Source organism: Chlorocebus sabaeus, chromosome 15 (genome assembly GCF_047675955.1).
Source record: "Chlorocebus sabaeus isolate Y175 chromosome 15, mChlSab1.0.hap1, whole genome shotgun sequence".
Classification (NCBI taxonomy): Eukaryota; Metazoa; Chordata; class Mammalia; order Primates; family Cercopithecidae; genus Chlorocebus; species Chlorocebus sabaeus.
The window spans coordinates 39,593,037-39,620,452 of NC_132918.1; the positions used below are offsets into that span (position 1 = coordinate 39,593,037).

General features: G+C 40.0%; 1 protein-coding gene across 2 annotated transcripts; it reads left to right on the forward strand.

The window, feature by feature from the left end:
- Nucleotides 1-1,056: 1,056 nt before the first annotated feature.
- On the forward strand, nt 1,057-27,132 carry IGSF10 (immunoglobulin superfamily member 10). Of its 2 annotated transcripts, XM_008008720.3 has the most exons (7): nt 1,057-2,118; nt 3,633-3,827; nt 5,159-5,288; nt 8,550-8,940; nt 13,050-17,384; nt 18,424-19,324; nt 23,674-27,132. In XM_008008720.3, exons 2-7 carry the CDS (start codon nt 3,634-3,636, stop codon nt 25,580-25,582), a joined length of 7,860 nt encoding a protein of 2,619 aa, XP_008006911.3. In that variant the 5' UTR covers nt 1,057-2,118; nt 3,633; the 3' UTR covers nt 25,583-27,132. The 2 variants fall into 2 exon arrangements, with proteins under 2 accessions (XP_008006911.3, XP_008006913.1); XM_008008722.3 differs by lacking the exon at nt 13,050-17,384 and having other exon boundaries at nt 1,066-2,118.
- The last annotated feature ends 284 nt before the right edge of the window (nt 27,133-27,416 follow it).

Consider the following 27,416-nt stretch of genomic DNA (forward strand, 5'->3'; position numbering starts at 1 on the left):
ATTTCACTAAACCAGCAATTCTCACATTGTAGCTATATCAGCATCATATGGAAGGCTTGTTAACACATGGACTCCTAAGCCTCCTCCATACAGTTTCTGAATCAGTGGGCCTGGGATGGATCCCGCAAATTATTGTTTTTAACAAAGTCCAAAGTAATGCTGATGCAGGACCCATGACCTTATCTTGAGATCCACTGCCCTAAAACATTCATCGCAAATTGTCATCAAAAGCTTAAATGCTGTGTAACTACATGGAAGGAAACAAGGTCATTTTAGTTATGTTAACTCAGTGTTTATGAGTATTGGGAACCCCGTCCAGAATTGCAGGAGATATCACATGTGGACAAGTTGGTAGAGGCGATGTAATCCAAGCAGAAACAGTAGTATTTAAATCCGGTTCTGTGATAATGATTTAAAATAATTCCTCTGAGACATCTATATACGATGTAACATTATTCGGCAGTTAAAAAAAAAAAAAAGGGAAATATTGCCATTTGTCACAACATGGATGAACCTGGAGGACATTATGCCAAGTGAAATAAGCCAGAAACCAAAAGAAAAATATTGCATGATCTCATTTATATGTGAAATCTTTTTTTAAAAGGTTAACTATACAGAGATAGAGAATAAAATAGTGGTTATAGGTGTTGGAGAAATGTGGATGAGAGAATACAAAGTAGCATACATGTAGGATGAACCAGTGTATAGATCTAATGTGCAAGAGGACTATAGTTAATAAAATTGTATGGTATTTGGGAATCCTGCTAAAAGAGTAGATTTTAGCTGCTCTTGTCACAAAAACAAAAATGGGATAACTACGTGAGATGATGGATATGTTGTTTCACTATAGTAACCATTTTCCTATCTATATATAGCCCATAACATGTTGTATACCTTAAATATACGCAATACAATTTACTTACTTTTTTTTTTTTTTTTTAAAGGGGTTTAAATAGAACATTCACACTGCAGGTATCACTGGTCATTAACGCTAACTTAGCTTTCAAATAAAACTTTGGGAGCCACAGGACCAAGGACAGCCTGCGGCGATTTGCGCAGACCCTTAAACCAAAAGGCCCACCTGTCAACAGGTGGAAGAGGTCAAGGAGGAAATGAACGGGCGGCCACTGAAATTGCTCTGCCACCCAGCCAGGACCCGCCAACTTGCTAGGAGAAAGCCCTGGGAATTTAAAAACAAGGAGGAAGAGTAAAGGCAAGGCAAATTAGTTTCCCACACGTTCATAAACATAAAGAGGGGCCCCGTGGTCGTTTCTCATCCGTGTGCTGCTGAGCCTCGGTCGCGTCCTCAGACACAGAAGTCGGGGCTCATCCCCGCCCTCGCCCCGCCTTCCTTCCTTCTCTCCCAGGGGTCCGGACCGGCCCCGCACAACCCCCGCAGCTGAGCCCGGGACCTGGCCCGGGCAGCTCCAGCCCATTGGTCACCAGGGCAAAGAGGTGAGCGGCTCGGCCAATCCTTCCCTGGGGCTTGGCGTGGGAATGGAGCGAGTCCCGTGGCTGCAGGAGCAGGCGCTGGGGCGAGAAGGGCGAGGAGGTCTGACGGTGGGGGAGGGAAGACGCGACCGGAGAAGGTGGGGGCATGAAAGCACACGACAATTCTTCAGTGACTGGTGCCAGACAAAAAACACACATTGAGGAAAGACAATCAATAGATGGAGACATCTGTGACAGATTTGTCCAAAAAAGACAATTTGAGGAGAAGCTCTTGGGACTTTGGAGCAAAATGGAGTGATTAGTAATAGTTAATATTCAAGCGACAACTTTAAGGAGTACTAAAGTACACTATTGAGGGAGGAGAAAGGAAATTTAAAAACCTCCACTTAGCCTTTTGTTTCTGCAACAACAAGCATCATAATAAAATAACGCTCCTGGATTAATGTGGTTATGGGTTATGGGACTTTGAAGCTGTGGAAGCGCCTCCAGGTCTCCCTGAAGAGCATCACTCCTGAGCTGTAAGCCAAAAAAACTAAGCCTTTTCGCTCACTTTGGAGCAGAGAACTTTTCCTCCCTCAGGTTTGGACACAATTTTCCATTTCCTGGGAAGATTTTCTGTCTCTGCCTATGTCACAGGAGGATTCAGGACCTGAAAGAAGAGCTCAGGTATTGCCAATTCCTATTTCATTATGTACATTTTCAGGCTTAAGTTTGTGAGAATCCCTTACTCATATGTTGTTTTATGCTTTTGAGCCTCTCTTAAATAATTTGAATGTGAGCATACCCAGAACTTTTATTTAAGCTGAACGAGAGAATGACCTTCATCCTGCTGTTCCTTCCTTTATCTAATAAGGTGCAAATGCTGTCTCCAATCATACAAAGCTTATTGAAAATGTTTGTAACCAGATGGTAAAAGTGGTCATATGATTAATCGTATCTTAAATTTTAATTTAGACTAAATTATATAATACATCCATCATCTTTTTATCTGTACGAAAATCCAAGCAGTTCAGCCCCAGTTTTATTTCTTAGTGTAGTTTGTAGCTAAAGGGTGGTTGTTGGTAGAATCCAAAATCATGCTATTCCACGGAACAGTGGGATTTATTACAAATTATGAAGGTCACTTTGCTTAGAAAAGCACAATGAAGAGTTTATTTCAATCCTGCATTTCAGGAGAGAATTAGGTTTGAATTCCTGGGCTTGCCCCACATATGGGTAACAGATAACATTTTTTTTTTCTGACAAGCTGAGCATATTTCTTCTCTGGTTATGCTCCCCACCTCCTGTGGCAGCCGTGAGCTGGAGGGGGACCAAGGAAAGAGGCAGAGAGATGTCCTAAGCTGAGCAAAAGCAGACAGCATCATGTCTGCATGGGCTCAGCATGGTCAGTCACTGTGGCTTGTGGTCATTACTTGGCAGTGAAGTGTTCAATGTGTCTTTTTTTTTTGGCAGGGACTTGAAAACCGATTAGAAAGAGATTTATTCTCCCTTCCAGTGAATTATTACAACCTTTAAAAAATGTTTCTGAAGAAGGTTTAATAAAATGAAAAAACATATTATATATGAAATGATAAAATGTGTTACAAAATTAAGTTTGATCACATGTACACATATACACGTAAATGTATGTACACCTATACATTTACACACAATAGATGAAAAAGGCTGGAAAGGAATACAACAAAATGTTAAGGATTGTATAAGTGGTGAGATTGAGTAACTTTTTTCCTTTTTACTGCTTAATTACAGTTTCCAAATGTTTTATGCACAGGTATTACTGTTATAATCAGTCTATTGAAAGTTGTTCTCCAAAAGAATTAATGTATATAAAGGAAACTAAATTCTATATATTTTACTTGTCACAATATCTTTCTTATGGTTTCCAGTTTCCCTTTTAATGAATGCCTGAGTAATAGGGATTGCTGGTTTTCATTAAGAAGTGAGAAGCCATGAAGAAATTTTCACAACAGTAAATATCCCACTTGAATATAAAGCGCAGTGTGAGGCCAGCAGCATATGCTATGGTTTTGTAAAGAGTGCATTTGACCACAAAGGGTAGGAATGGAATCGCCGCTTATGATCCTTAAGGAAGGTCTCCCAGATTCCCAGAGTGACTGTGTGGTGGTCCTGGGACTTTGCTCCACTACTCTTTATAACTCTGAGGTGTGATGTTTTTTCAGGATGAAGGTAAAAGGCAGAGGAATCACCTGCTTGCTGGTCTCCTTTGCTGTGATCTGCATGGTCGCCACCCCTGGGGTCAGGGCCTGTCCTCGCCGCTGTGCCTGTTATATGCCTACGGAGGTACACTGCACATTTCGGTACCTGACCTCCATCCCAGACAGCATCCCACCCAATGTGGAACGCATCAATTTAGGGTGTGTGAGGCCCTGGGTTTCCTCTTCTCAAAGAAGGATCAGTCACAGTGGTGACTTGTCCCTCAAACATCTATGACTTTGGGAGATGAATCACAATTGTTTTAACAATATTTCTTTTCTGAAATGAGCTCATGAGAATTTTGTTTGTTGGGGACAATAAGAAAACTTTTCTTGGTAAACCTTTCTTAGGAGAAAGTTCTTCTAGAATTTGAAGTCCCTCTTGGTAGGTTGGGAGACTCATGATGGTAAAAAGCTTCATTCTGGCTACATTTTTGCTGGAAAATGGTATAGTTTCTGTTAACTATTGGGGTTATGATATATCATAAGAGATGGCAGGGTAACTGGAAGTGTCTGCCTATATAATATACATATATATATATATATATATATCCTTTTTAAAGGCCCTTTGGTTTCTTTCCATACAAACTTATTTAAAATGGATGCCTAATTAAATTTGCAAAAATATGACCGTACTTTAAATGTTCATGAAAAAATGTGTGCGTCTGAAAACACATGTTGGACTTAACATCGTTTATTTGACATTAGTGAGCATGTACTATGCACTGGGGATACAGTCGTAAGATATATTATTCACTTCTAGGAGGTGTGTTGATCGTTAAAAAGAGAAGATAAATACACGGTCGGTACAATTAATAAAAACTGTAACAGAACATACGAAGTGTCTTAGAGACAGTCACTATTATTAAGAGCTAACATTGTGCTCAGTAGGTGCTGGCATTGGGTTAAGCACTGCATCCATTTAATCCTCATAACCCCTTTGGAGTGGGTTCTATTATTAACATTTTATCGATAAGGAAACTGAGGCACAGAAAGGCTGCTGATTTTTACCCAGGGTTGCACAGCTACTCAGTTGAGCCTGAGCTCATAAATCATACCCAAACCAGAAGCCCAAGCCTGGGCTCCAGAGCCAAGGCTTCTTAACCACTGCTGACAAATTCCACCTGGGAGAGTGAGGGGATAGTGTCATGAAAGAATGGGCTGGATATTAAGTGTTCACAAATGGAAGAGGGTGAGGTCAAGGGCGTTCCACCCTGAGGGAACAGCATATATATAACAGTTGGAAAATGAGAAGACATGTGACAAGTTCCTAGAATGTGAGGGGGGCGATTGTAACTGAAATGGCAAGAACTGGGTGGAGAGTCGATCTTCTGTGGCATCTGGTGAATTTCAGTATTTCAAGCATTCGATTGTCTCAATGGAGCACAGTTATAAAGAGCGGTATTGGGTTTTTTTGTGTTTATTTTGGTTATGACATTTGAACTTTAGTTGACAGACTTAGCTTATGCCTAGAATATCATTTTTTATTTCAGATACAACAGCTTGATTAGATTGATGGAAACAGATTTTTCTGGCCTGACCAAATTGGAGTTGCTCATGCTTCACAGCAATGGCATTCACACAATCCCTGACAAGACCTTCTCAGATTTGCAGGCCTTGCAGGTGAGACCGATGGAGAGAGGGGGCAGGTTAAAGAGGTAAGGTGGAACCTGTGAGATAGACCTTCCAAGGCTGCCTATCTCTACACAATACAAAAATCAACGTTCTGCAAATTAGAAGCAGATGTCAATGGAGAATGTTAACTGATTTTTAATTGTGCAACTGTGTGTGGAAATTAGAATAATAAGAAAATTCTGAGGCAAATTTTCTAATACCTCAAGAAAAAAAATGTCAATACTCAGAGATGATAAACCTTCAAAATTTAATCCTAAAAGGATACTTCTAGTCATGTTTATCTGGGAATTGAATGTGGTTCCTAAAAATAATGACTATCTTAGACAGATTATTAGCTTTATATAAATCAATGTGCTGTTTTCAGTTTCATTTTATTTACTTACTCATGTTCTACCTTGTTCAAACAATTTTTTAAAGTTACAAGGACTCCCAAGAATGCATAAAATCGTGCAAGAATGATCACAAAAGTGAGAAATTATAAAGCTAAAATAAGCCTAGAGATAAGAATAAAGGGAACATGAGGAAATACATACATAGAGACCTTTATGTCTGCTATAAGTAGGACTTGAAGCTTTTGAGACGCTAACAATACATGACATCTATTGAAATTAAAACTGTTCAGGAAAAGCACAGCCATGTATGATTTTAAGTCAGAAAGAAATGTCTTACAAAACTCCGTATAAAATACAGTGTCATAAAATAAAGTCAATAATATCCTTGTAAAAGATAAAGTACCTGTGTTCATAGAGCCTTTTAACATATACCAGAGCTATGTAAAGGAGGTCATAACCATGGTGGAGAGCTACAGAGTATAATGTAGCTATGTGATTCTGCTGATTTGGTTAATCAGGCTCTATTTGGAATGCATGTCTTCGGAGGAATAGATGAATTGCATGTCCTTTATAGAATTCTCTACATATATTTATTCTCTCGACCAAATTTTCAGTGGATATTGAGGAACATTGAGTTGGAGATTGAACTCCCAAGTTACATTTGGGGCAAAGCTCTTCTATGTTACCAACTTATTTTCTCCTTTTCTTATTAGGGGTCTTGGCATTCTAGAAAAGCATTTTCGACAGACATGACAGTTCATGCCAAGTCAGGAAAATATGATGAGAAATTGTGTTTCCTAGCATTTCTTTTCTCTTTATGGGAGAAAGAGTATGTTCAACTTGTAATCGGAAAGAGAATTGGAAAATACCTGAGCACTATTGAAATATTCAAAATTATTTTAATTGCAACTCAAAATTAGTCATATTACTCATAACCAAAAAGTAGAAGACACCTCTTAATGTCCATCAACCAATGATAGATAAAGTGTTGTGCATGTATACAGTAGAATACTCTTCAGCAAAGAAAGGAATGAAGGGCTGACACATGCTATGAGAGGGATGGGTCTTGAAAATATTTTGCTAAGTGAAAGAACCCAGACACAATGCCACAGAGTGTATGATTCCAATTATATAAAATGTTTAGAATAGGCAAATCCATGGAAACAAAGCAAATTAGTGGTTGCGAAGGGCTAAAAGGATGGGAAAAATGACAGCTAGTGGGTATCAGTTTTTATTTTGTGGTACAAAACAAAGTTTATTAGAAACTTTAGGCCAGGAGTAGTGGCTCACCCCTGTAATCCCAGCACTTTAGGAGGCCGGGGGGTGGGGGGGTGGATCACCTGCGGCTGAGAGTTCAAGACCAGCCTGACCAACATGGAGAAACCCCGTCTCTACTAAATAATACAAAAAACTAGCCAGGCATGGTGGCACATGCCTGTAATCCCAGCTACTCGGGAGGCTGAGGCAGGAGAATCGCTTGAACCTGGGAGACAGAGGTTGTAGTGAGCCGAGATCACTCCATTGCACTCCAGCCTGGGCAACAAGAGTAAAACCCCATCTCAAAAAACTTTATTTAGAAGTTTCTGACAGTGGATATGTTTGCACAACTCTATGAATATACTAAAAACCAATAAACTGTATACTTTTTAAAATTAGTTTTTGAGATAGAATCTTGCTCTGTCACCCAGGCTAGAGTGCAGTGGTGCAATCTCAGCTCACTACAACCTCCGCCTTCCAAGTGCAAATGATTCTCATGCCTCAGCCTCCTAAGTAGCTGGGAGTACATGTGTGTGCCACCATGCCCAGCTAATTTTCTGTGAGTATATGTGTTTTTAGTAGAGACGGGGTTTCACCATGTTGGCTAGGCTGGTCTCGAACTCTGGCCTCAAGTGATCTGCCCACCTCAGCCTCCATGTGGTGGGAGCCACCATGCCCAGTCAGCTGTACACTTTAAAAGGTGGATTTTATTGCATGTGAACTATAGCTCAATAAATTAAAATCAATAGTCTCTCATGAAAAATTTATGTTTAGGAAACCTTAAATTTACTTGAAATACTAAGATTTAAAAAAAAGTTATAAAATTTTCAACCATGGAAAAAAGTAGAATAATATAATGAACCCTAATGGACCAGTACCCACCTGCAATACTTACAGACTCATAGCAGATGTCTCACCTGCACCCCTACCCACTACTCTCCACTCCATTCAATTATTTTGAAACAAATCCAAATTTTCATAATATTCATCTGTAAGTACTTCAATATATATCTCAAAACTAAGAAATCTTTTTAAAATAACCACAATATCATTTATATATCTTAAATTTTAACAATCATTCATGACTGGGCATGATGGCTCATACCTGTAATCCCAGTACTTTGGGAGGCCAAGGTGGGCGGAGCACCTGAGATCGGGAGTTTGAGACTAGCCTGGCCAACATGGTGAAACCCCGTCTCTACTAAAACTATAAAAAGTAGCCAGGAGTGGTGGTGGGTACTTGTAATCCCAGCTACTCAGGAGGCTGAGGCAGGAGAATCGCTTGAACCCGGGAGGCGGAGGTTGCAGTGAGCAGTGATCACACCACTGCACTCCAGCCTGGGCGACAGGGCAAGACTCTGTCTCCAAAAAAAAAAAAAAAAAAAAAAAAAAAAAAAAAAATTATATATATATGTATAAATAATTATATGTGTGTATATATATATATAATTCCTTAATATCAATAGGCAAACGTTCGTGAGTGTTCTAATTTCTCTGATATTGTCATATTTAATTTGCAACTAATTTGAATTGGAATCCTAAGAAGGTATACAAATTGCATTGAATTAATTTCAACATAAGTTTTGTTATTGATAGGACTTTTCCCTCATGTGAAAATTCCTTTGACAACATAAATATGTTCTTTTTTTTCAATTCATAGGTCTTAAAAATGAGCTATAACAAAGTCCGAAAACTTCAGAAAGATACTTTTTATGGCCTCAGGAGCTTGACGCGATTGCACATGGACCACAACAATATCGAGTTTATAAACCCAGAGGTTTTTTATGGGCTCAACTTTCTCCGCCTGGTGCACTTGGAAGGAAATCAGCTCACTAAGCTCCATCCAGATACGTTTGTCTCTTTGAGCTACCTGCAGATATTTAAAATCTCTTTCATTAAGTACCTATACTTGTCTGATAACTTCCTGACCTCCCTCCCTCAAGAGATGGTCTCCTATATGCCTGCCCTAGAAAGCCTTTACCTGCATGGGAACCCATGGACCTGTGATTGCCATGTAAAGTGGTTGTCTGACTGGATACAGGAGAAGCCAGGTATCTATACTGTTTATTTATTTTTTTTTTGTCCCAATTAAATGGAGGAAATCTGCTTGGAGGTGTTATATTAGGAAGTGGAGAGGCCAGGGTAATTTAGGAGAGAAAATAACATCTCAGAAATAATTCAAGAATAATGAATTATTTACACATCATCTACGGCTGTGTTTTGGCTACTGTGGCAGTCAAGTAGTGTCAGAGAACTGTTTCACAAAGTCCGAAAGTCCTTGCTATCTGGCTCTTTATAAAAATGTTGCTGATCCCTGGCTTAGAGAATAAATCTCATGCTCCTTAGGCTACGAGCCAGGTCTTCCTAGTGTGGTGCTGGCCTATCCTCAGCCTCCTTTCCCTCCTCTCCAACCCTCAGCCCCGCCTGTCCCAGGCACACAGGCACTTTTTGCTCTTAACAACTCTGGACAACTTCCTGCCACACTACAAGCTGTTTTACCCCCTCATAGCTGCTGCTGCCCCTGCCTGGAGCCCTTCCTTTCCTTTTCTGCTTGATGGTTCTCAGCCAGCCAGCACACTGCTTGGCCCTTCTGAGAAGTCTTGTTGCTTCTCCGCCCACCCCGTCTGCATCAGAATAACCATTTCACCACTTGGGTTGTTTGCCTATACTTCCATTCTTGAATGGATAACATTTGGTTATAATTACTACTATTAGAAGTCTTTTGCTTTTCCGGTATCTAATTTATCTTTACCTGGGGTCTTAGTATGTCCCAAACTTACATATATGTATAGAAACACATCATATATACATTCATATATACATCATATGTACATATACATATGCACACACATGTAATCACACACTGCATACTGACGGTCAACAACAGATGGCATGTATGATGATCCTTCCATAAGACTTATAATGGAGGTGAAATAAAACTATTGCCTAGTAATATTGTAGCCATCATAAAGAGGTAGTGCAACATGTTACCTTTTCTAAGTTTAGATACATAAATAATTAAAATTGTATTACAATTGCTGACAGTATTCAGTAGAGTAATATGCTGTATGAGTCTGTAGTCTAGGAGCAGTAGGTTTTACCATATTGCCTAGGTGTGTAGTAGTCTATACTATCTAGGTTTGTGTAAGTACACACTCCATAATGTTCGCACAACAAAATTGCCTAATGATGCATTTTTCAGAATGTGTCCCTGTTGTTAATCAACTCATAACTCTATATATGTAAAATAATGAAACCCATACGGGTTAACATCTTTCAGTCTTAATAAGCAAGTGTTCTCCTTTTGACTGAGATGACTTAATGATAATTTTTACAAGACCCATGGGTCAGTCATATCAACCTCGTATGCTTTGAAAATTTTTCATCGATTCCAAGAGATTCAACAGTTGTTCATGCCTTCAGTTGCCTCACTGGGCATGTGGTCGGCAATTCTTTTGCACCGATCTCAGTAGTTAAATGTAACACTCCTTTATCTCCGTGTGGTTATCTTCTATTCTTTGATTCCGCAAAGCTGTTGATGCAGCATTTCTATAAAATGAATTTGTGGCTGTTTCTCTAATGAGCATTTATTTCATGGATATGAAATTTATGTCTTGCTGCTCTGTTTCTGTTCTTTTCTACATACTTGACAACCTGTTTTAATGCTAAATCATAGTGTTATCTTAATTAAAACATTTTAAAGGCAAATTTAATATATGTTATAGCACCAATACTTGTAATACAATGGAAAGCAATATAAATATCTATGACAATCTTTATAGGTGTAAAGCTGTGATAGCTATATTGATTGCCAGTTTGTCAGCTGTAACTGTAAAACATCTTCATTTGTAAGGCACATCTCAATTTATAAGTTGAAATGTGAAAAAATAAACAAAAAAGCATGGTCATAGAATTAGGCACTTTTTCTGGCCTATCTGCTTTTCTTCCTTCTGCTGATCTTTCCTGAGCATCCATTGGCCAGGGCTGGGGACATACAGATGAACAAGAATGAAGTTTATAGTTTCATAGGAAGACAGATAAGTAAACAAGTCACTCTAACAGTGAATAATGAAAAAGTAGGATAGGAGAAGTGAAAGGTACCAGACTATAAAACAGGAAGCTTACCCAGAAGAAGTGCTGTTCAGACTGCATTCTGAAGGATGACTGGTAAGGACTTGGGTCATGATGAAAGACATCAAGTGTACAGGACATGGAAGGAACAGCGTATGCCAGAGCCAGCTGGGCTTGGCAGGGTTGAGGAATGGAAAGGATTTCCATGGGGCTGGAACCGAGTGTGATGGAGGGAATGGAGGTGATGTGGTCAGGTTTGCTTTTGAGGCAAAATACGTGATGTCCAAGGCCTGCTAACTCTGGCTCAGTGCAAGCAATAATAAGCATGGTGTGAGCATATTCCATGATCAGGTTTCATTAAACCAGAAGTCTGCCATGTTGTCTTAGCCCAGAGTACTGATAAGTAGGTAAAGGGTTACAGCTTGTTGGCAAGTGGGTGATTGGGAGGCAACTCTTTTTTTTTTTTTTTTTTTTTCAGACAGAGTTTTGCTCTTGTTGCCCAGGCTGGAGTGCAATGGCACGATCTTGGCTCACCGCAACCTCTGCCTCCCAGGTTAAGCAATTCTCCTGCCTCAGCCTCCTGAGTAGCTGGGATTAGAGACATGTGCCACCATGCCTGGCTAATTTTGTATTTTTAGTAGAGATGGGGTTTTTCCATGTTGGTCAGGCTAGTCTCAAACTCCCGACCTCAGGTGATCCGCCCGCCTCAGCCTCCCAAAGTGCTAGGGTTAGAGGCATGAGCTATTGCGCCCAGCCAGGAGGCAACTCTTATGATTGTTCAAAGGTTTTCCAACTTGCCAGCCTCCTCCTCTGCATAGGTTTAGACTATACAATTTGCTGAAGAATGCTGACTGGCCAGGCATCTGTGATATTACCTGTCACACTGTAGTGCACACAGAAGAGTTTGGTGTCTTTGGTCAGAGTGACTTTCTTAAGCCTTGGAGAGGACATGTGCACACAGATCCTATCTAGCCACTCTGACAAATTAGATCTTCTAAGAAGTGCAATGCTTTTGTTAAGTGCTGTCTCCAGTGCATCATATAAGAGCTACTACATGGAAGAGCATGGATGTCTCAGGCTGTATTTTGTGTAAGGGAAAAGTCTACACCTCTTACCAAGTATTCAAGTGACCAGTCATTTTAAATAGGTTTACCACAGCAGAGCTTTTAAATGGTATGTGATATCCAAATATTTGACAGATGAGGCACCTATGACTTAGAAATGCTGGTCGTTATAATGCTGGTCCTAGTACTGTAAGACTTGCAACCTCTGACTTTGCCAGAATGTCAGACATTTAATGGGCCTCTCCTCTACCTTGGTACAATGTTCTTCCCTCCCCCTTAAACTTGAACCTCCTCCAGTGCATCTACCTCATCCAAGGGGACCATCAACCATCCAGTTTCCAAAGTCATAAAACAGAGTCTTCCTTGACCCTTCCTTTTAGTTACTGACCATATTCAGTCAATCCTCACCTCCTATTGATTGGTTCTACTTGCTTCATTGTCTCCTGCGTCCATCTGCTTCTCTTAATTCCTATTGCTACTAAGTTAGACCAGGTCAAGGTACCCTATAATTCAGTCAATATTCTTTTGGATAATGGAAGTAAACTTGGGTTTTTAACTGATATCCAAGGAATTATAAATGATCCTTTAACAAACAGCTTTTCTTTTAAAGAACAATGAGGTCCTGTGGCCATCTTAAAATGTTAAAATGAAGAAATAGAACTAAACTGTTATTAATAAAAACTGACAAACATGAGCATATCATTTTGTTTCCCTAGATAAAAAACATGATTCATTCAACTAATATTTACTGAGTACCAAATATATATCAGGCATTTGCTGAACATGGGAAATACAGCAGTGAATAAGACAGACAAAATCCTGTGTCTACGCATATTATGTTGTAGCAGGGTATACAGACAGTAGCTTTTTAAAAAATCAATTCAGAAGGAAAAATCAGAAAACTTTCTATTGAACACTAAAATTTCCAAATTGTTTCAGCTTCTAGCAAAAGCTATTTCTTCAAAATGTTTATGTCAATTCATAAAGAGGTCACAACTGATAACTCAATTGTGATTTTTTCCCAGATGTAATAAAATGCAAAAAAGATAGAAGTCCTTCTAGTCTTCAGCAATGTCCACTTTGCATGAACCCTAGGACTTCTAAAGGCAAGCCCTTAGCTATGGTCTCAGCTGCAGCTTTCCAGTGTGCCAAGCCAACCATTGACTCATCCCTGAAATCAAAGAGCCTGACTATTCTAGAAGACAGTGGTTCTGCTTTCATCTCTCCCCAAGGTTTCCTGGCACCCTTTGGCTCCCTCACTTTGAATATGACAGACCAGTCTGGAAATGAAGCTAACATGGTCTGTAGTATTCAAAAGCCCTCAAGGATATCACCCATTGCATTCACTGAAGAAAATGACTACATCATGCTAAATACTTCATTTTCAACATTTTTGGTATGCAACCTTGATTACGGTCACATTCAGCCAGTGTGGCAAGTTCTGGCTTTGTACAGTGATTCTCCTCTGATACTAGAAAGGAGCCACTTGCTTAGTGAAACACCACAGCCCTATTACAAATATAAGCAGGTGGCTCCTAAGCCTGAAGACATTTTTACCAACATAGAGGCGGATCTCAGAGCAGATCCCTCTTGGTTAATGCAAGACCAAATTTCCTTGCAGCTGAACAGAACTGCCACCACACTCAGTACATTACAGATCCAGTACTCCAGTGATGCTCAAATCACTTTACCAAGAGCAGAGATGAGGCCAGTGAAACACAAATGGACTATGATTTCAAGGGATAACAATACTAAGCTGGAACATACTGTCTTGGTAGGTGGAACTGTTGGCCTGAACTGCCCAGGCCAAGGAGACCCCACCCCACACTTGGAGTGGCTTCTAGCTGATGGAAGTAAAGTGAGAGCCCCTTATGTCAGTGAGGATGGACGGATACTAATAGACAAAAGTGGAAAATTGGAACTCCAGATGGCTGATAGTTTTGACACAGGCATATATCACTGTATAAGCAGCAATTATGATGATGTAGATATTCTCACCTATAGGATAACTGTGGTAGAACCTTCTGTTGAAGCCTATCAGGAAAATGGGATTCATTACACAGTTTTCGCTAGTGAAACTCTTGATCTTCCATGCCATTCTACTGGTATCCCAGATGCCTCTATTAGCTGGGTTCTTCCAGGAAACATTGTGCTCTATCAGTCTTCAAGAGACAAGAAAGTTCTTAACAATGGCACATTAAGAATATTACAGGCCACCCCAGAAGACCAAGGTTATTATCGCTGTGTGGCAGCCAACCCATCAGGGGTTGATTTTTTGATTTTCCATGTTTCAGTCAAGACGAAAGGACAAAGGCCCTTGGAGCATGATGGAGAAACAGAGGGATCTGGATTTGATGAGTCCAATCCTATTGCTCATCTTAAGGAGCCACCAGGTGCACCACTCCATACATCTGCTCCGATGGAGGCCGAGGTTGGAAAACACGCCTCAAGCACAAGTAAGAGGCAAAACTATCGGGAATTAATACTCCAGCGACATGGAGATTCAACACATCGACGTTTTAGGGAGAATAGGAGGCATTTCCCTCCCTCTGCTAGGAGAATTGACCCACAACACTGGGCAGCACTGTTGGAGAAAGCTAAAAAGAATGCTGTGCCAGAGAAACGAGAAAATACCACAGTGAGCCCACCCCCAATGGTCACCCAACTCCCAAACATACCTGGTGAAGAAGACGATTCCTCAGGCATGCTTACTCTACATGAGGAATCTATGGTCCTGGCCACTAAAACTTCGAACCTTCCAGCAAGGACAGTGACTGCTGACTCCAGAACAATATCGGATAGTCCTATGACAAACATAACTTCTGGCACAGAATTCTCTCCTGTTGTGAGTTCACAAATACTACCACCTGAAGAACCCATATATTTCAAACTATCTACTGCTATTAAAACGATAGCCATGTCAAAGAATATAAACCCAACCATATCAAGCCAAATGCAAGGCACAACCAATCAACATTCATCCACTGTCTTTCCACTACTACCTGGAGCAACTGAATTTCAGGACTCTGACCAGATGGGAAGAGGAAGGGAGCATTTCCAAAAAGCACCCCTAATAACAGTGAGGACTATGATCAAAGATGTCAATGTCAAAATGCTTAATAGCACCACCAACAAAGTATTATTAGAGTCAGTAAATACCACAAATAGTCATCAGACATCTGTAAGAGAAGTCAGTGAGCCCAGGCACAATCACTTCTATTCTCATACTACTCAAATACTTAGCACCTCCACGTTCCCTTTAGATCCACACACAGCTGCTCATTCTCAGTTTCCGATCCCTAGAAATAGTACAGTTAACATCCCGCTGTTCAGACGCTTTGGGAGGTGGAGGAAAATTGGTGGAAGGGGGCGGATTATCAGCCCATATAGAACTCCAGTTCTCCGACGGCATAGATACAGCATTTTCAGGTCAACAACCAGCAGTTCTTCTGAGAAAAGCACTACTGCATTCTCAGCCACAGTGTTCAATGTGACATGCCTGTCCTGTCTTCCTGGGGAGAGGCTCGCCACTGCCACAGCAGCATTGTCTTTTCCAAGTGCTGCTCCCATCACCTTCCCCAAAGCTGACATTACCAGAGTCCCAACAGAAGAGTCTACAACTCTAGTCCAGAATCCACTATTACTACTTGAGAACAAACCCAATGTAGATAGTGAGAAAACAACACCAACAATAAAATATTTCAGTACTGAAATTTCCCAAGTGACTCCAACTGGTGCAGTCATGATGTATGCTCCAACATCCATACCCATGGAAAAAACTCACAAAGAAAATGCCAGCTACCCACGTGTGTCTAGCACCAATGAAGCTAAAAGAGATTCAGTGATTACATCGTCACTTTCAGATGCTATCACCAAGCCACCCATGACTATTATAGCCACTACAAGGTTTTCAAGAAGGAAAATTCCCTGGCATCAGAACTTTGTAAATAACCATAACCCAAAAGGCAGATTAAGGAATCAACATAAAGTTAGTTTACAAAAAAGCACAGCTGTGATACTTCCTAAAACATCTGCTGCTTTACCCAGAGGCAATGTCTCCCCCCTCTACTTCACCACACTTTCAGCAAGTGTGATGCAAATTCCATCCAATACCTTGACTACAACTCACCACACTACCACCAAAACACACAATTCTGGAACTCTTCCAACAATGAAGGAGCTTCCCTTCCCACCCCTTAACTCTATGCTCCCTAATATAAGCAAAGACTCAAGTACAATAAGCATCATACCAACGCAAATAGCAATACCAGCAACAACTCCTACCTTCCCTGCATCTGTCATCACTTATGAAACCCAAACAGAGAGATCCAGAGCACAAACAGTACAAAGAGAAGAGGAACCTCAAAAGAACAGGACTGACCCATACAGCTCTCCCGACCAGAGTTCTGGCTTCACTACATCCACTGCTATGACGCCTCCTGTTCTAACCACAACTGAAATTTCAGTCAAGCGCAGTGTCTCTGCATTCACTCATTCCCCACCAGAAAACACAACTGGAATTTCAAGCACAATCAGTTTTCATTCAAGAACTCTTAATCTGACAGATGTGATTGAAGAACTAGCCCAAGCGAGTATTCAGACTTTGAACAGCACAATTGCTTCTGAAACAACATTGTCCAGCAAATCACACCAGAGTACCACAACTAGGAAAGCAATCATTAGACACTCAACCATGCCACCATTCCTGAGCAGCAGTGCTACTCTAATGCCAGTTCCCATCTCCCCTCCCTTTACTCAGAGAGTGGTTACTGACAACATGGAAACTCCCATTTCTGGGCTTATGACAAATGCAGTGGTCAAGCTGCACGAACCCTCAAGGCACAATGCTAAATCACAGCAATTAGTAGCAGAGGCTGCAACATCTCCCAAGGCTCACCCAAATGCCAAGTTCACAATTGGAACCACTCACTTCATCTACTCTAATCTGTTACATTCTACTCCCATGCCAGCACTAATAACAGTTAAATCACAGAATTCTAAATTAACTCCATCTCCCTGGGCAGAAAACCAGTTTTGGCACAAACTATACTCAGAAATTGCTGAAAAAGTCAAAAAGCCAGAAGTAAGCATGTTGACCACTACAGGCCTGCCAGAGGTCACCACTCTTGCTTCAGATTGGGATGGACAGAAGAGTGACTTTGATAAGAAACTAGTTCAAGAAGCAACAACTTCCAAACTCCTTCCCTTTGACTCTTTGTCTAGGAATATATTTGAAAAGCCCAGAATAGTTGGAGGAAAAGCTGCAAGTTTTACTATTCCAGCTGACTCAGATGCCTTTCTTCCCTGTGAAGCTGTTGGAAATCCTCTGCCCACCATTCGTTGGACCAGAGTCCTATCAGGTGTTTGAAACTTTTTCTTTACACTCAGTTTTTGTTAGAAAACAAGAAGAAGATTGTTATGTTTTGGGATTATACATCCAAAGAATCAATATCAGTTTCAAATTTTTCTAAGACACAGAAACTATAAATATCCTCATTTGACACTGGCATATTTTCACTCATCAGAAGGGCTTAAAATATGTTAATTAAGATCATTTTTTAGAATGCCTCAAAAGCTGATTCAAAGTAATATGATTTGAAAAAGAGAATGGTTATTGTGTTGAACCATCTGACTTTAAAACTATGTGAGTAAAAAAATACAGGCTGTGCACGGTGGCTCATGCCTGTAATCCCAGCACTTCGGGGAGGCTGAGGCAGGTAGATTACCTGAGGTCAGGAGTTCAGGATCAGCCTGGCCAACATGGTAAAACCCCATCTCTACTAAAAAAAAAAATACAAAAATTAGCCAGGTGTGGTGGTGGGTGCTTGTAGTCCCAGCTACTCGGGAGACTGAGACAGGAGAATTGCTTGAACCTGGGAGGCAGAGTTTGCAGTGAGCCAAGATCACGCCATTGCACTCCAGCCTGGGCGATAAGAGTGAAACTCCATCTCAATAAAATAAAATAAAATAAAATCCAGGAATAATTTTAGCAATCTTAAGACTAGATGTCCTAATTTTTATTTTTTTATTTTTTTGGTCTGTCACCCAGGATGGAGTGCAGTGGTACAATCATGTCTCCAGGGGCTCAAGCGATCCTTCTATCTGAGCCTCCTGAGTAACTGGGACGACAAATGCACACTACCACACCTAGCTAATATTTTATTTTTTATGTTTGTAGAGACAGGGTCACATTATGTTTCCAGGGCTAGTCTTGACCTCCTGGGCTCAAATGATCCTCCCACCTCAGCCTCCCAAAGTGTTGGGATTATACAAGTGAGCCACAGGGCTGGGCTTTCATTTTAATTTAAATATATTCTTAGTAGCCCCCAAAAATATAGCTTTATGTTTTCTATCTAAACTTTGATGACCTATAGCAATAATTTTCTTTTTTCTTCTCAGGACTTGATTTATCTAAGAGGAAACAGAATAGCAGGGTGGAGGTTCTCCCCAATGGTACCCTGTCCATCCAGAGGGTGGAAATTCAGGACCGTGGACAGTACTTGTGTTCCGCATCCAATCTGTTTGGCACAGACCACCTACGTGTCACCTTGTCTGTGGTTTCCTATCCTCCCAGGATCCTGGAGAGACGTACCAAAGAGATCACAGTTCATTCTGGAAGCACTGTGGAACTGAAGTGCAGAGCGGAAGGCAGGCCAAACCCTACAGTTACCTGGATTCTTGCAAACCAAACAGTGGTCTCAGAATCATCCCAGGGAAGTAGACAGGCCGTGGTGACAGTTGATGGAACACTGGTCATCCACAATCTCAGTGTTTATGACCGTGGCTTTTACAAATGTGTAGCCAGCAACCCAGCTGGCCAGGATTCACTGCTGGTTAAAATACAAGTCATTGCAGCACCACCTGTTATCCTAGAGCAAAAGAGGCAAGTCATTGTAGGCACTTGGGGTGAAAGTTTAAAACTGCCTTGTACTGCAAAGGGAACTCCTCAGCCCAGCATTTACTGGGTCCTCTCTGATGGCACTGAAGTTAAACCATTACAGTTTACCAGTTCCAAGTTGTTCTTATTTTCAAATGGGACTTTGTATATAAGAAACCTAGCCTCTTCAGACAGGGGCACTTATGAGTGCATCGCTACCAGTACCACTGGTTCGGAGCGAAGAGTAGTAATGCTTACAATGGAAGAGCGAGTGACCAGCCCCAGGATAGAAGTTGCATCTCGGAAAAGGACTGAAGTGAATTTTGGGGACAAATTACTACTGAACTGCTCAGCTACCGGGGAGCCCAAACCCCAAATAATGTGGAGGTTACCATCCAAGGCTGTGGTCGACCAGCAGCATAGGTAAGTCTATACCTTTGGGTTGGAATTATCTGCTTTATCTATTTAGCTGTACAGCTTCTGAAATGGAGAAAGTGACAGTGAGGCTAGCAGCAGTTTCAGAGTGCACATAGACTTTGGACATAAAGGAAACTCTCGAAAAAAACTAATCTTTTGAGATCATTTGAATATGAAAACCATTCTTTTCACATGCTTAACTGAAAGCGTCAACTTCTTGGAGTTTTTATATTTTAGGCAGAATAAAAAATCTCATTTATCTCCATACTAGGTACAGTTTTAAAATAGTAACTCTAGGCCAGGGATGGTGGCTCATGCCTGTAATCCTAGCACTTTGGGAGGCTGAGACAGGTGGATCACCTGACATCAGGAGTTCAGGACCAGCTTGGCCAACATGGTGAAACCCTATCTCTACTAAAAGTAAAAAAAAAAAAAAATTAGCTGGGCATGGCAGCAGGTGCCTGTAATCCCAGCTGCTTGGGAGGTTGAGGTGGGAGAATTGCTTGAACCTGGGAGGTGGAGGTTGCAGTGAACCGAGATTGCACACTGCACTCCAGCCTGGGCACCAGGGTGAGACTCTGTCTCAAAAAAAAAAAAAAAATAGTAATTGTATAAATATAGTCATACTCTATATACAAAACAGAAGGGGATTTTTGTGATGCAGTTGAGATTCTGGAGAGAGACACTCCATTATTTTACTCGTCAGAGTCCCCTATTCGACATTTTAAACTTCATTATAATCAGTACTTAATTTTTTCTTTCCTAAAATTACAAAGCACTTTGTGAAAGTCACAATATTAAGACCTCCACCAAGTGAAATGTATTCAGGCCCCCACACTCTGATGTGATGAGACACATATATACAAATACATACTTTCTCTGGTCTGTTATAAGCATATGAATATTCTTTTTTGTTTGTTTTTTGAGATGGAGTCTTGCACTGTCACCCAGGCTGAAGTGCAGTGGCACTGTCTCTGCTCACTGCAAGTTCCACCTCCCAGGTTCACGCCATTCTCCTGTCTCAGCCTCCTGTGTAGCTGGGACTATAGGCACCCGCCACCACACCTGGCTAATTTTTTGTATTTTAGTAGAGATGGAGTTTCACCATGTTAGCCAGGATGGTCTTGATCTCCTGACCTCATGATCTGCCCGTCTCAGCCTCCCACAGTGCTGGGATTATAGGCATGAGCCACCATGCCCAGCCTCAATATTCATTTTATAGCTGGCTTTCTATATAAATTAAATTCTATCTTCAAAAATCAATAATTATAGCTTATGAGGGTTTTTTTTTGCAATTGGCATGACTTTATACAATAGTTTTTCCATTACATGACAAAAAAATGATGAGAATTTCCATCTTATATATCTGTTTATTCATTAATAGAAAACATCCATGCAAGAAAAATTACACATAGTAAATGTGAATTTGTACTCATGCTTAGGAGTTGAAGATTTTTTTCTAATGACATGAGTTGATACTGAATACAGCTAATAAATTTAACCTGTGAGCTTTAGTTCAAAAGTAAATGTTAATTTTCAAGTTTTTCAAATGTCGTCAAAAATCACCTAAATTTAAATTTGTTTAGATTTATAATTTTTAAATGCTGAGTTATGAAATGTGAGTTTTGTGCTTTGGAGAGGCTGAAGATGCCTCTGCATTAATCTTTATTAAGAATTCTGTCTTTTACTCGGAAAAACCTTCTATTTTCAGAAGTAAATTATCTCTCTCAAAAATACTGGCTTATAAAAAGAAGCATCAATAGTTCTGTCTCTTCTATGTCACAGTCTTCAGTTGCATTAGATCTTGGGTGCAGGGGATATCACTCTAAGTCAGTGTTTCTCCAAGGGAAGACCCTCTACCAGCAGGATTAGCATTGTCTGGGAATTTGTTGAATCAGGAGCTCGGATTTTGTTTTAATAAGCAATCTGTTCTTAAAAGCCCTCCAGGTGATTTTGTTGCTAAAATTTGACGCTTGTTTTCAAACTTAATTGTTTATAAGTTGGCCGGGAAGTTTGTTAAAGAGTGGTTTCTGTATCCCTGGTGAGACCTATTGAAGCAGAATTTCAGGAAACCAAAGCCAGGAAATATGCATCTTAAACCTGGCCTCATGTAATTCTGATGTAAAGCCTCATGTAAAGCTTAAACTTGGCCTTAACTTGTTAACATCTTAAACTTAACATCTTAAACTTGGCCTCATGTAAAGCTGACGAGGGATCTTCATTGAGAACCAAGTTAGAACAGTGGTTCTTTGCTGCACATGGAAACCTTTAATCTGGAAAATTTTAAGAATCCTGATGCCTAAGCCATGCTCCACACATGATAAGTCAAATTCTGGAGGTTAGACCCAGACATCAGTATTATTTTAAACTTCACAAGTGATTTTAATGTTTAGCCAAGTTTAAGAACCAATACTTTCACAAAGCATTAAGAAAGAATGCCAGTATAGCATGGTGGAAAGCATAAGGCTTGAGAACCAGCCCTGTGACCTAAGGCAAGTTACTAAATCTCTCTAAATACCAATTTTTCAGCTGTATAGTGAGGGAATTACTTCAAGATTAAACAACCAGTGCAAAGCACCTGGCAGTTTCCCTTCCTCTTAAGTGTATTCGTGTTGATTTTACCTTGGTTTATATGCCAGAGAAGTTCCTTCCATACTTGGAAAAAAAAAAAACACTTTTTCTGATATTTTACTATAATACTTCCCATACTTACCTTTGCTGGAGAATAACAATGACTTGATGGCTGGGCGTGGTGGTTCACACCTGTCATTCCAGCACTTTGGGAGACCAAGGCGGGAGGATCACTTGAACCCAGAAGTTGGAGACCTGCTTTGGCAACACAGTGAGACTCTGTCTCTACAAAAAATAAAAAAATTAGGAGAGCATAGTGAGATGTGTCTGTAATCCCAGCTACTCAAAGGTTGAGGTTGGTGGATTGCTTGAACCTGGGAGGTCGAGGCTGCAGTGAGCCGTGATCTCACCACTGCACTCTAGCCTGGGGCTCCAGAGTGAGACCCTGTCTCAAAAACTATAAATAGGTAAATAGAAAATGAGAGAGAGAGAAAATTGACTTGAGACTGTTTGACTTGGTTAGCACTTACGCTATGAAAACAGTTTTTACTTTTCTCTCCAGTTTTATCTACCTGCTTAGCCCAAGTTGCCCAAAAATAAAAAAGACGTTTTCTCCTATAGGTATCCCTGATAGCACTTTTAGCACCAATTCAGTCTCCATTGATCATTCTGAAAAACTAGATTTAGTTTTACCAGGAAAGGTCTGCCACCTGGTGGTTAAATTTGGTAATGGTAGGCTGTGCCGCCACTGTATACCTGAAGAATATTCCACACAGCTCAACCTGGTGCAAAAACCAGTCACTCTACAGCTGCTCATAGATGGCAGATGCTGCAACAACCTTCTAAGGAACCCTGAGTTGGTATTCTCTTTATAACAAAGTAAAATTTATTTTTTTTCTAAAACAGAGTTTTATTTTTGTCACCTAGACTAGAAAGCGATTATCATGCCTCAGCCTCCCGAGCAGCTAGGATTACAGGCATGTACCATCATGATCAGCTAATTTTTTGTATTTTTAACAGAGATGGGGTTTCGCCATGTTAGCCAGGCTAGTCTCAAACTCCTGCCCTCAAGTAATCTGCCCACATTGGCCTCCCAAAGTGCTGGGATTACAGGCAAGAGCCACTGTGCCCAGCCAAAGTAGAATATATTTTCTAACCAAATTATTCAATAATTGTTTTGTTACTAATAACTTTTTAGAAAGTATCATCTGCTATCTTTTCTGAGAAACTGAGTTTGCTTTTTCCTTACCTATATATATTATAAAATGATCATGTTTGTTGGATCCAATTAGTTTACTTGATATGTGAAATGGTCAAGGAAGTCATGGTGTCTAGAAATCCCATATTTCTAGCACGTACCTCATCATTAAGATTTTTTTTAAAAAAATTACTGTGTAACGGAGATTCATTTGAATTCCATCTGAGAAATACTACTTATTTGCACTAAACTATACCTGTTCAATTAGATAATTTCATCTTTCAGCAAATGACTTAGAAGACAATAAGCTGGTAGTAATTTTAATTTTTATTGCAACGATTTAAAGCTAATTACACAAAAACAGGTAACTAATGAGGTGATGGATATGCTAGTTAATCATGGTCATTTTACAATGTATATGTGTGTGTGTGTATATATATATAATGTCATGTTCTACACTTCAAAGATACACAATTTTCATTGGTCATGCTTCAATAAAGCTGGGGCAGAGGGAGACAATTCTGAGTAAAACAGTTTCCCTCATTGTTAACAGCTGTACACTCAAATTAATCTCTTTTCTCTTTAGAATGGGCAGCCGGATCCACGTCTACCCAAATGGATCCCTGTTTATTGGATCAGTAACAGAAAAAGACAGTGGTGTCTACTTGTGTGTGGCAAGAAACAAAATGGGGGACGATCTGATACTGATGCATGTCAGCCTAAGACTGAAACCTGCCAAAATTGACCACAAGCAGTATTTTAGAAAGCAAGTGCTCCATGGGAAAGATTTCCAAGTAGATTGCAAAGCTTCTGGCTCCCCAATGCCAGAGATATCTTGGAGTTTGCCCGATGGAACCATGATCAACAATGCAATGCAAGCCGATGACAGTGGCCACAGGACCAGGAAATATACCCTTTTCAACAATGGAACTTTATACTTCAACAAAGTTGGGGTAGCAGAGGAAGGAGATTATACTTGCTATGCCCAGAACACCCTAGGGAAGGATGAAATGAAGGTCCACTTAACAGTTATAACGGCTGCTCCCCGGATAAGGCAGGGTGACAAAACCAACAAGAGAATCAAAGCTGGAGACACAGCTGTCCTTGACTGTGAGGTCATTGGCGATCCCAAACCAAAAATATTTTGGTTGCTGCCTTCCAACGACATGATTTCCTTCTCCATTGATAGGTACACATTTCATGTCAATGGGTCTTTGACCATCAACAAAGTGAAACTGCTCGATTCTGGAGAGTACGTATGTGTAGCCCGAAATCCCAGTGGGGATGACACCAAAATGTACAAACTGGATGTTGTCTCTAAACCTCCATTAATCAATGGACTGTATACAAACAGAACTGTTATTAAAGCCACAGCCGTGAGACATTCCAAAAAACACTTTGACTGCAGAGCTGAAGGGACACCATCTCCTGAAGTCATGTGGATCATGCCAGACAGTATTTTCCTCACAGCCCCATACTATGGAAGCAGAATCACAGTCTATAAAAATGGAACCTTGGAAATTAGGAATGTGAGGCTTTCAGATTCAGCCGATTTTATCTGTGTGGCCCGAAATGAAGGTGGAGAGAGCGTGTTGGTGGTACAGTTAGAAGTACTGGAAATGCTGAGAAGACCGACATTCAGAAATCCATTTAATGAAAAAATAGTTGCCCAACTGGGAAAGTCCACAGCATTGAATTGCTCTGTTGATGGTAACCCACCACCTGAAATAATCTGGATTTTACCAAATGGCACACGATTTTCCAATGGACCACAAAGCTATCAGTATCTGATAGCAAGCAATGGTTCTTTCATCATTTATAAAACAACTCGGGAGGATGCAGGAAAATATCGCTGTGCAGCTAGGAATAAAGTTGGCTATATTGAGAAATTAGTCATATTAGAAATTGGCCAGAAGCCAGTTATTCTTACATATGCACCAGGGACAGTAAAAGGCATCAGTGGAGAGTCTCTATCACTGCATTGTGTGTCTGATGGAATCCCTAAGCCAAATATCAAATGGACTATGCCAAGTGGTTATGTAGTAGACAGGCCTCAAATGAATGGGAAATACATATTGCATGACAATGGCACATTAGTCATCAAAGAAGCAACAGCTTATGACAGAGGCAACTATATCTGTAAGGCTCAAAATAGTGTTGGTCATACACTGATTACTGTTTCAGTAATGATTGTAGCCTACCCTCCCCGAATTACAAATCGTCCACCCAGAAGTATTGTCACCAGGACAGGGGCAGCCTTTCAGCTTCACTGTGTGGCCCTGGGAGTTCCCAAGCCAGAAATCACATGGGAGATGCCTGACCACTCCCTTCTCTCAACAGCAAGTAAAGAGAGGACACGTGGAAGCGAGCAGCTTCATTTGCAAGGTACCCTAGTCATTCAGAATCCCCAAACCTCTGATTCTGGGATATACAAATGCACAGCAAAGAATCCACTTGGTAGTGATTATGCAGCAACATATATTCAAGTAATCTGACATGAAATAAACATGTGGGCAGAATTTGTTTTTTGGAAGAAGTTTAATCAAAGGCAGCCATAGGCATGTAAATGAATTGGAATACATTTACAGTATTAAATTTACAATGAACATGCAAAACAAAAGGACTTGTAAATAAATGCATTATGAACTGATGATACTGATTTATTTAATGGATCTCAAAACAAAAACTTTTAACTTAAGGCACTTTTATTTTGCCAACAAATAACAATAAACATTAAAACGGTCCACTATAAAATAACAAATGGCTAATGTACCTGAATTTTTCAGTAAAAAAATGAACTTTTAATACCAGTTGCCTAGTGTCCACTTCCTATCAATGTTACAAGCATGGCACTCAGAACAGAGACAATGGAAAATATTAAATCTGCAATCTTCTTTATGTAAATTTACCATCCTGATGTATAAATATTTTGTGGTTTATAAATTTTTTTGCTAAAACCTACAGAAAATAAGCACTGAACTGTCTTGATTATGATTCACCATTTGTTCACACTGAAAATTTTCATTGATGGGGAATACAAAAATGTTTTAATAACTGCATTTAAAAATAAATGCAGGCTCACTTTTCCACATGTAAAAAGCAATGTAGTAACTGCACATCATAAAATGTGAAAAGGGGGTTGATTACTTTTGTCCAAATACGCCCATTAAAAAGGTTTTAAAAATACAATGAAACTTCTTTATAACTTTAAAATCTAGCTCAGGCACCCCTGGTTTGGAGCTGTTTATAAGGAAATTTTTCTGAGGAGGAATCATTGCTCTATAAGCATTTCATTTAATTAACAATTCTTTATGGGATGGGAAAATGCTTGGGAGGGTCTAGATCTATTATATATAATGAAGTTTCACTGTATTTAAAATCTGATCAATCCTACACAAAATGTTGCTTTTTGTAATTCACTGAATTTATATTACATGCTTAATTCAACCTGAATTAATTTGGGGAATATTATATGATTGATCTTACCTAAATCTAGGGCTGGGGTTTTCCAGTGTAATTTCTCCAGCATCTATTCAAACATTCACCTATTAGGAATTATAGGAGCTTTATAAATGGGAAAAAAAAATGCCATAGGTCTTAGATATCTCAGTGCACAAAACCGAGAATTACTAATATGTTAGCCCCTGCCAATCATTTGAGACATGTGGGATAGCGCCCTTGGGTTTTCATCACACTGACTTTCAGCTAGCCCCATCTAGCCTAAAACGTGACCTGCTTGCAACTTTTATGTCTGATGTTAGTACCCTGTGGCTGGAAGTGGTCCAAGATACTCTTTGTAATTATCTCCCTCTACTTCCAGGCCAAGAAGGGTAAATGCAATGACAAATGCAACCCTATTAGGAAAAAGCCTACAGTGTAAACAAGAGAGTCTATGGGCTTCTTATATCCACGAATTGTGATAGGTATAGCTGACTCTATTTGATTTCAAGGTCTGCCTTTAAGGGGAGCTGGGGTCTCCATCTTATTCTAAGGTAATTTCCTCTGGTAAGGTACCAGGCTCTGCCACAGGGCTTTCCCTTGTGACCATCTTAATGCAAAAGAATGCATTTGCTAGAAAAGAAAAAAAAAAAAAAAAAATAGAAACCTCTCAAGATACAGAATTAATAGGGAGAAAATCTGAAGACTAAAGTAATTCTAGTTATTTTCTTTATAATGCGCAGGGGTAAAACAGCATTCCTCAACTTTCCATAGAATCTTGGAATTAGAGTCTTAGCATAACTAACTTTCTCACCTAAAAAAAAGAACACAGATATGCCCCACAGCCTTCATGTGCAAAATGATTAATAATTTAACTCACCTCTGCAAAGT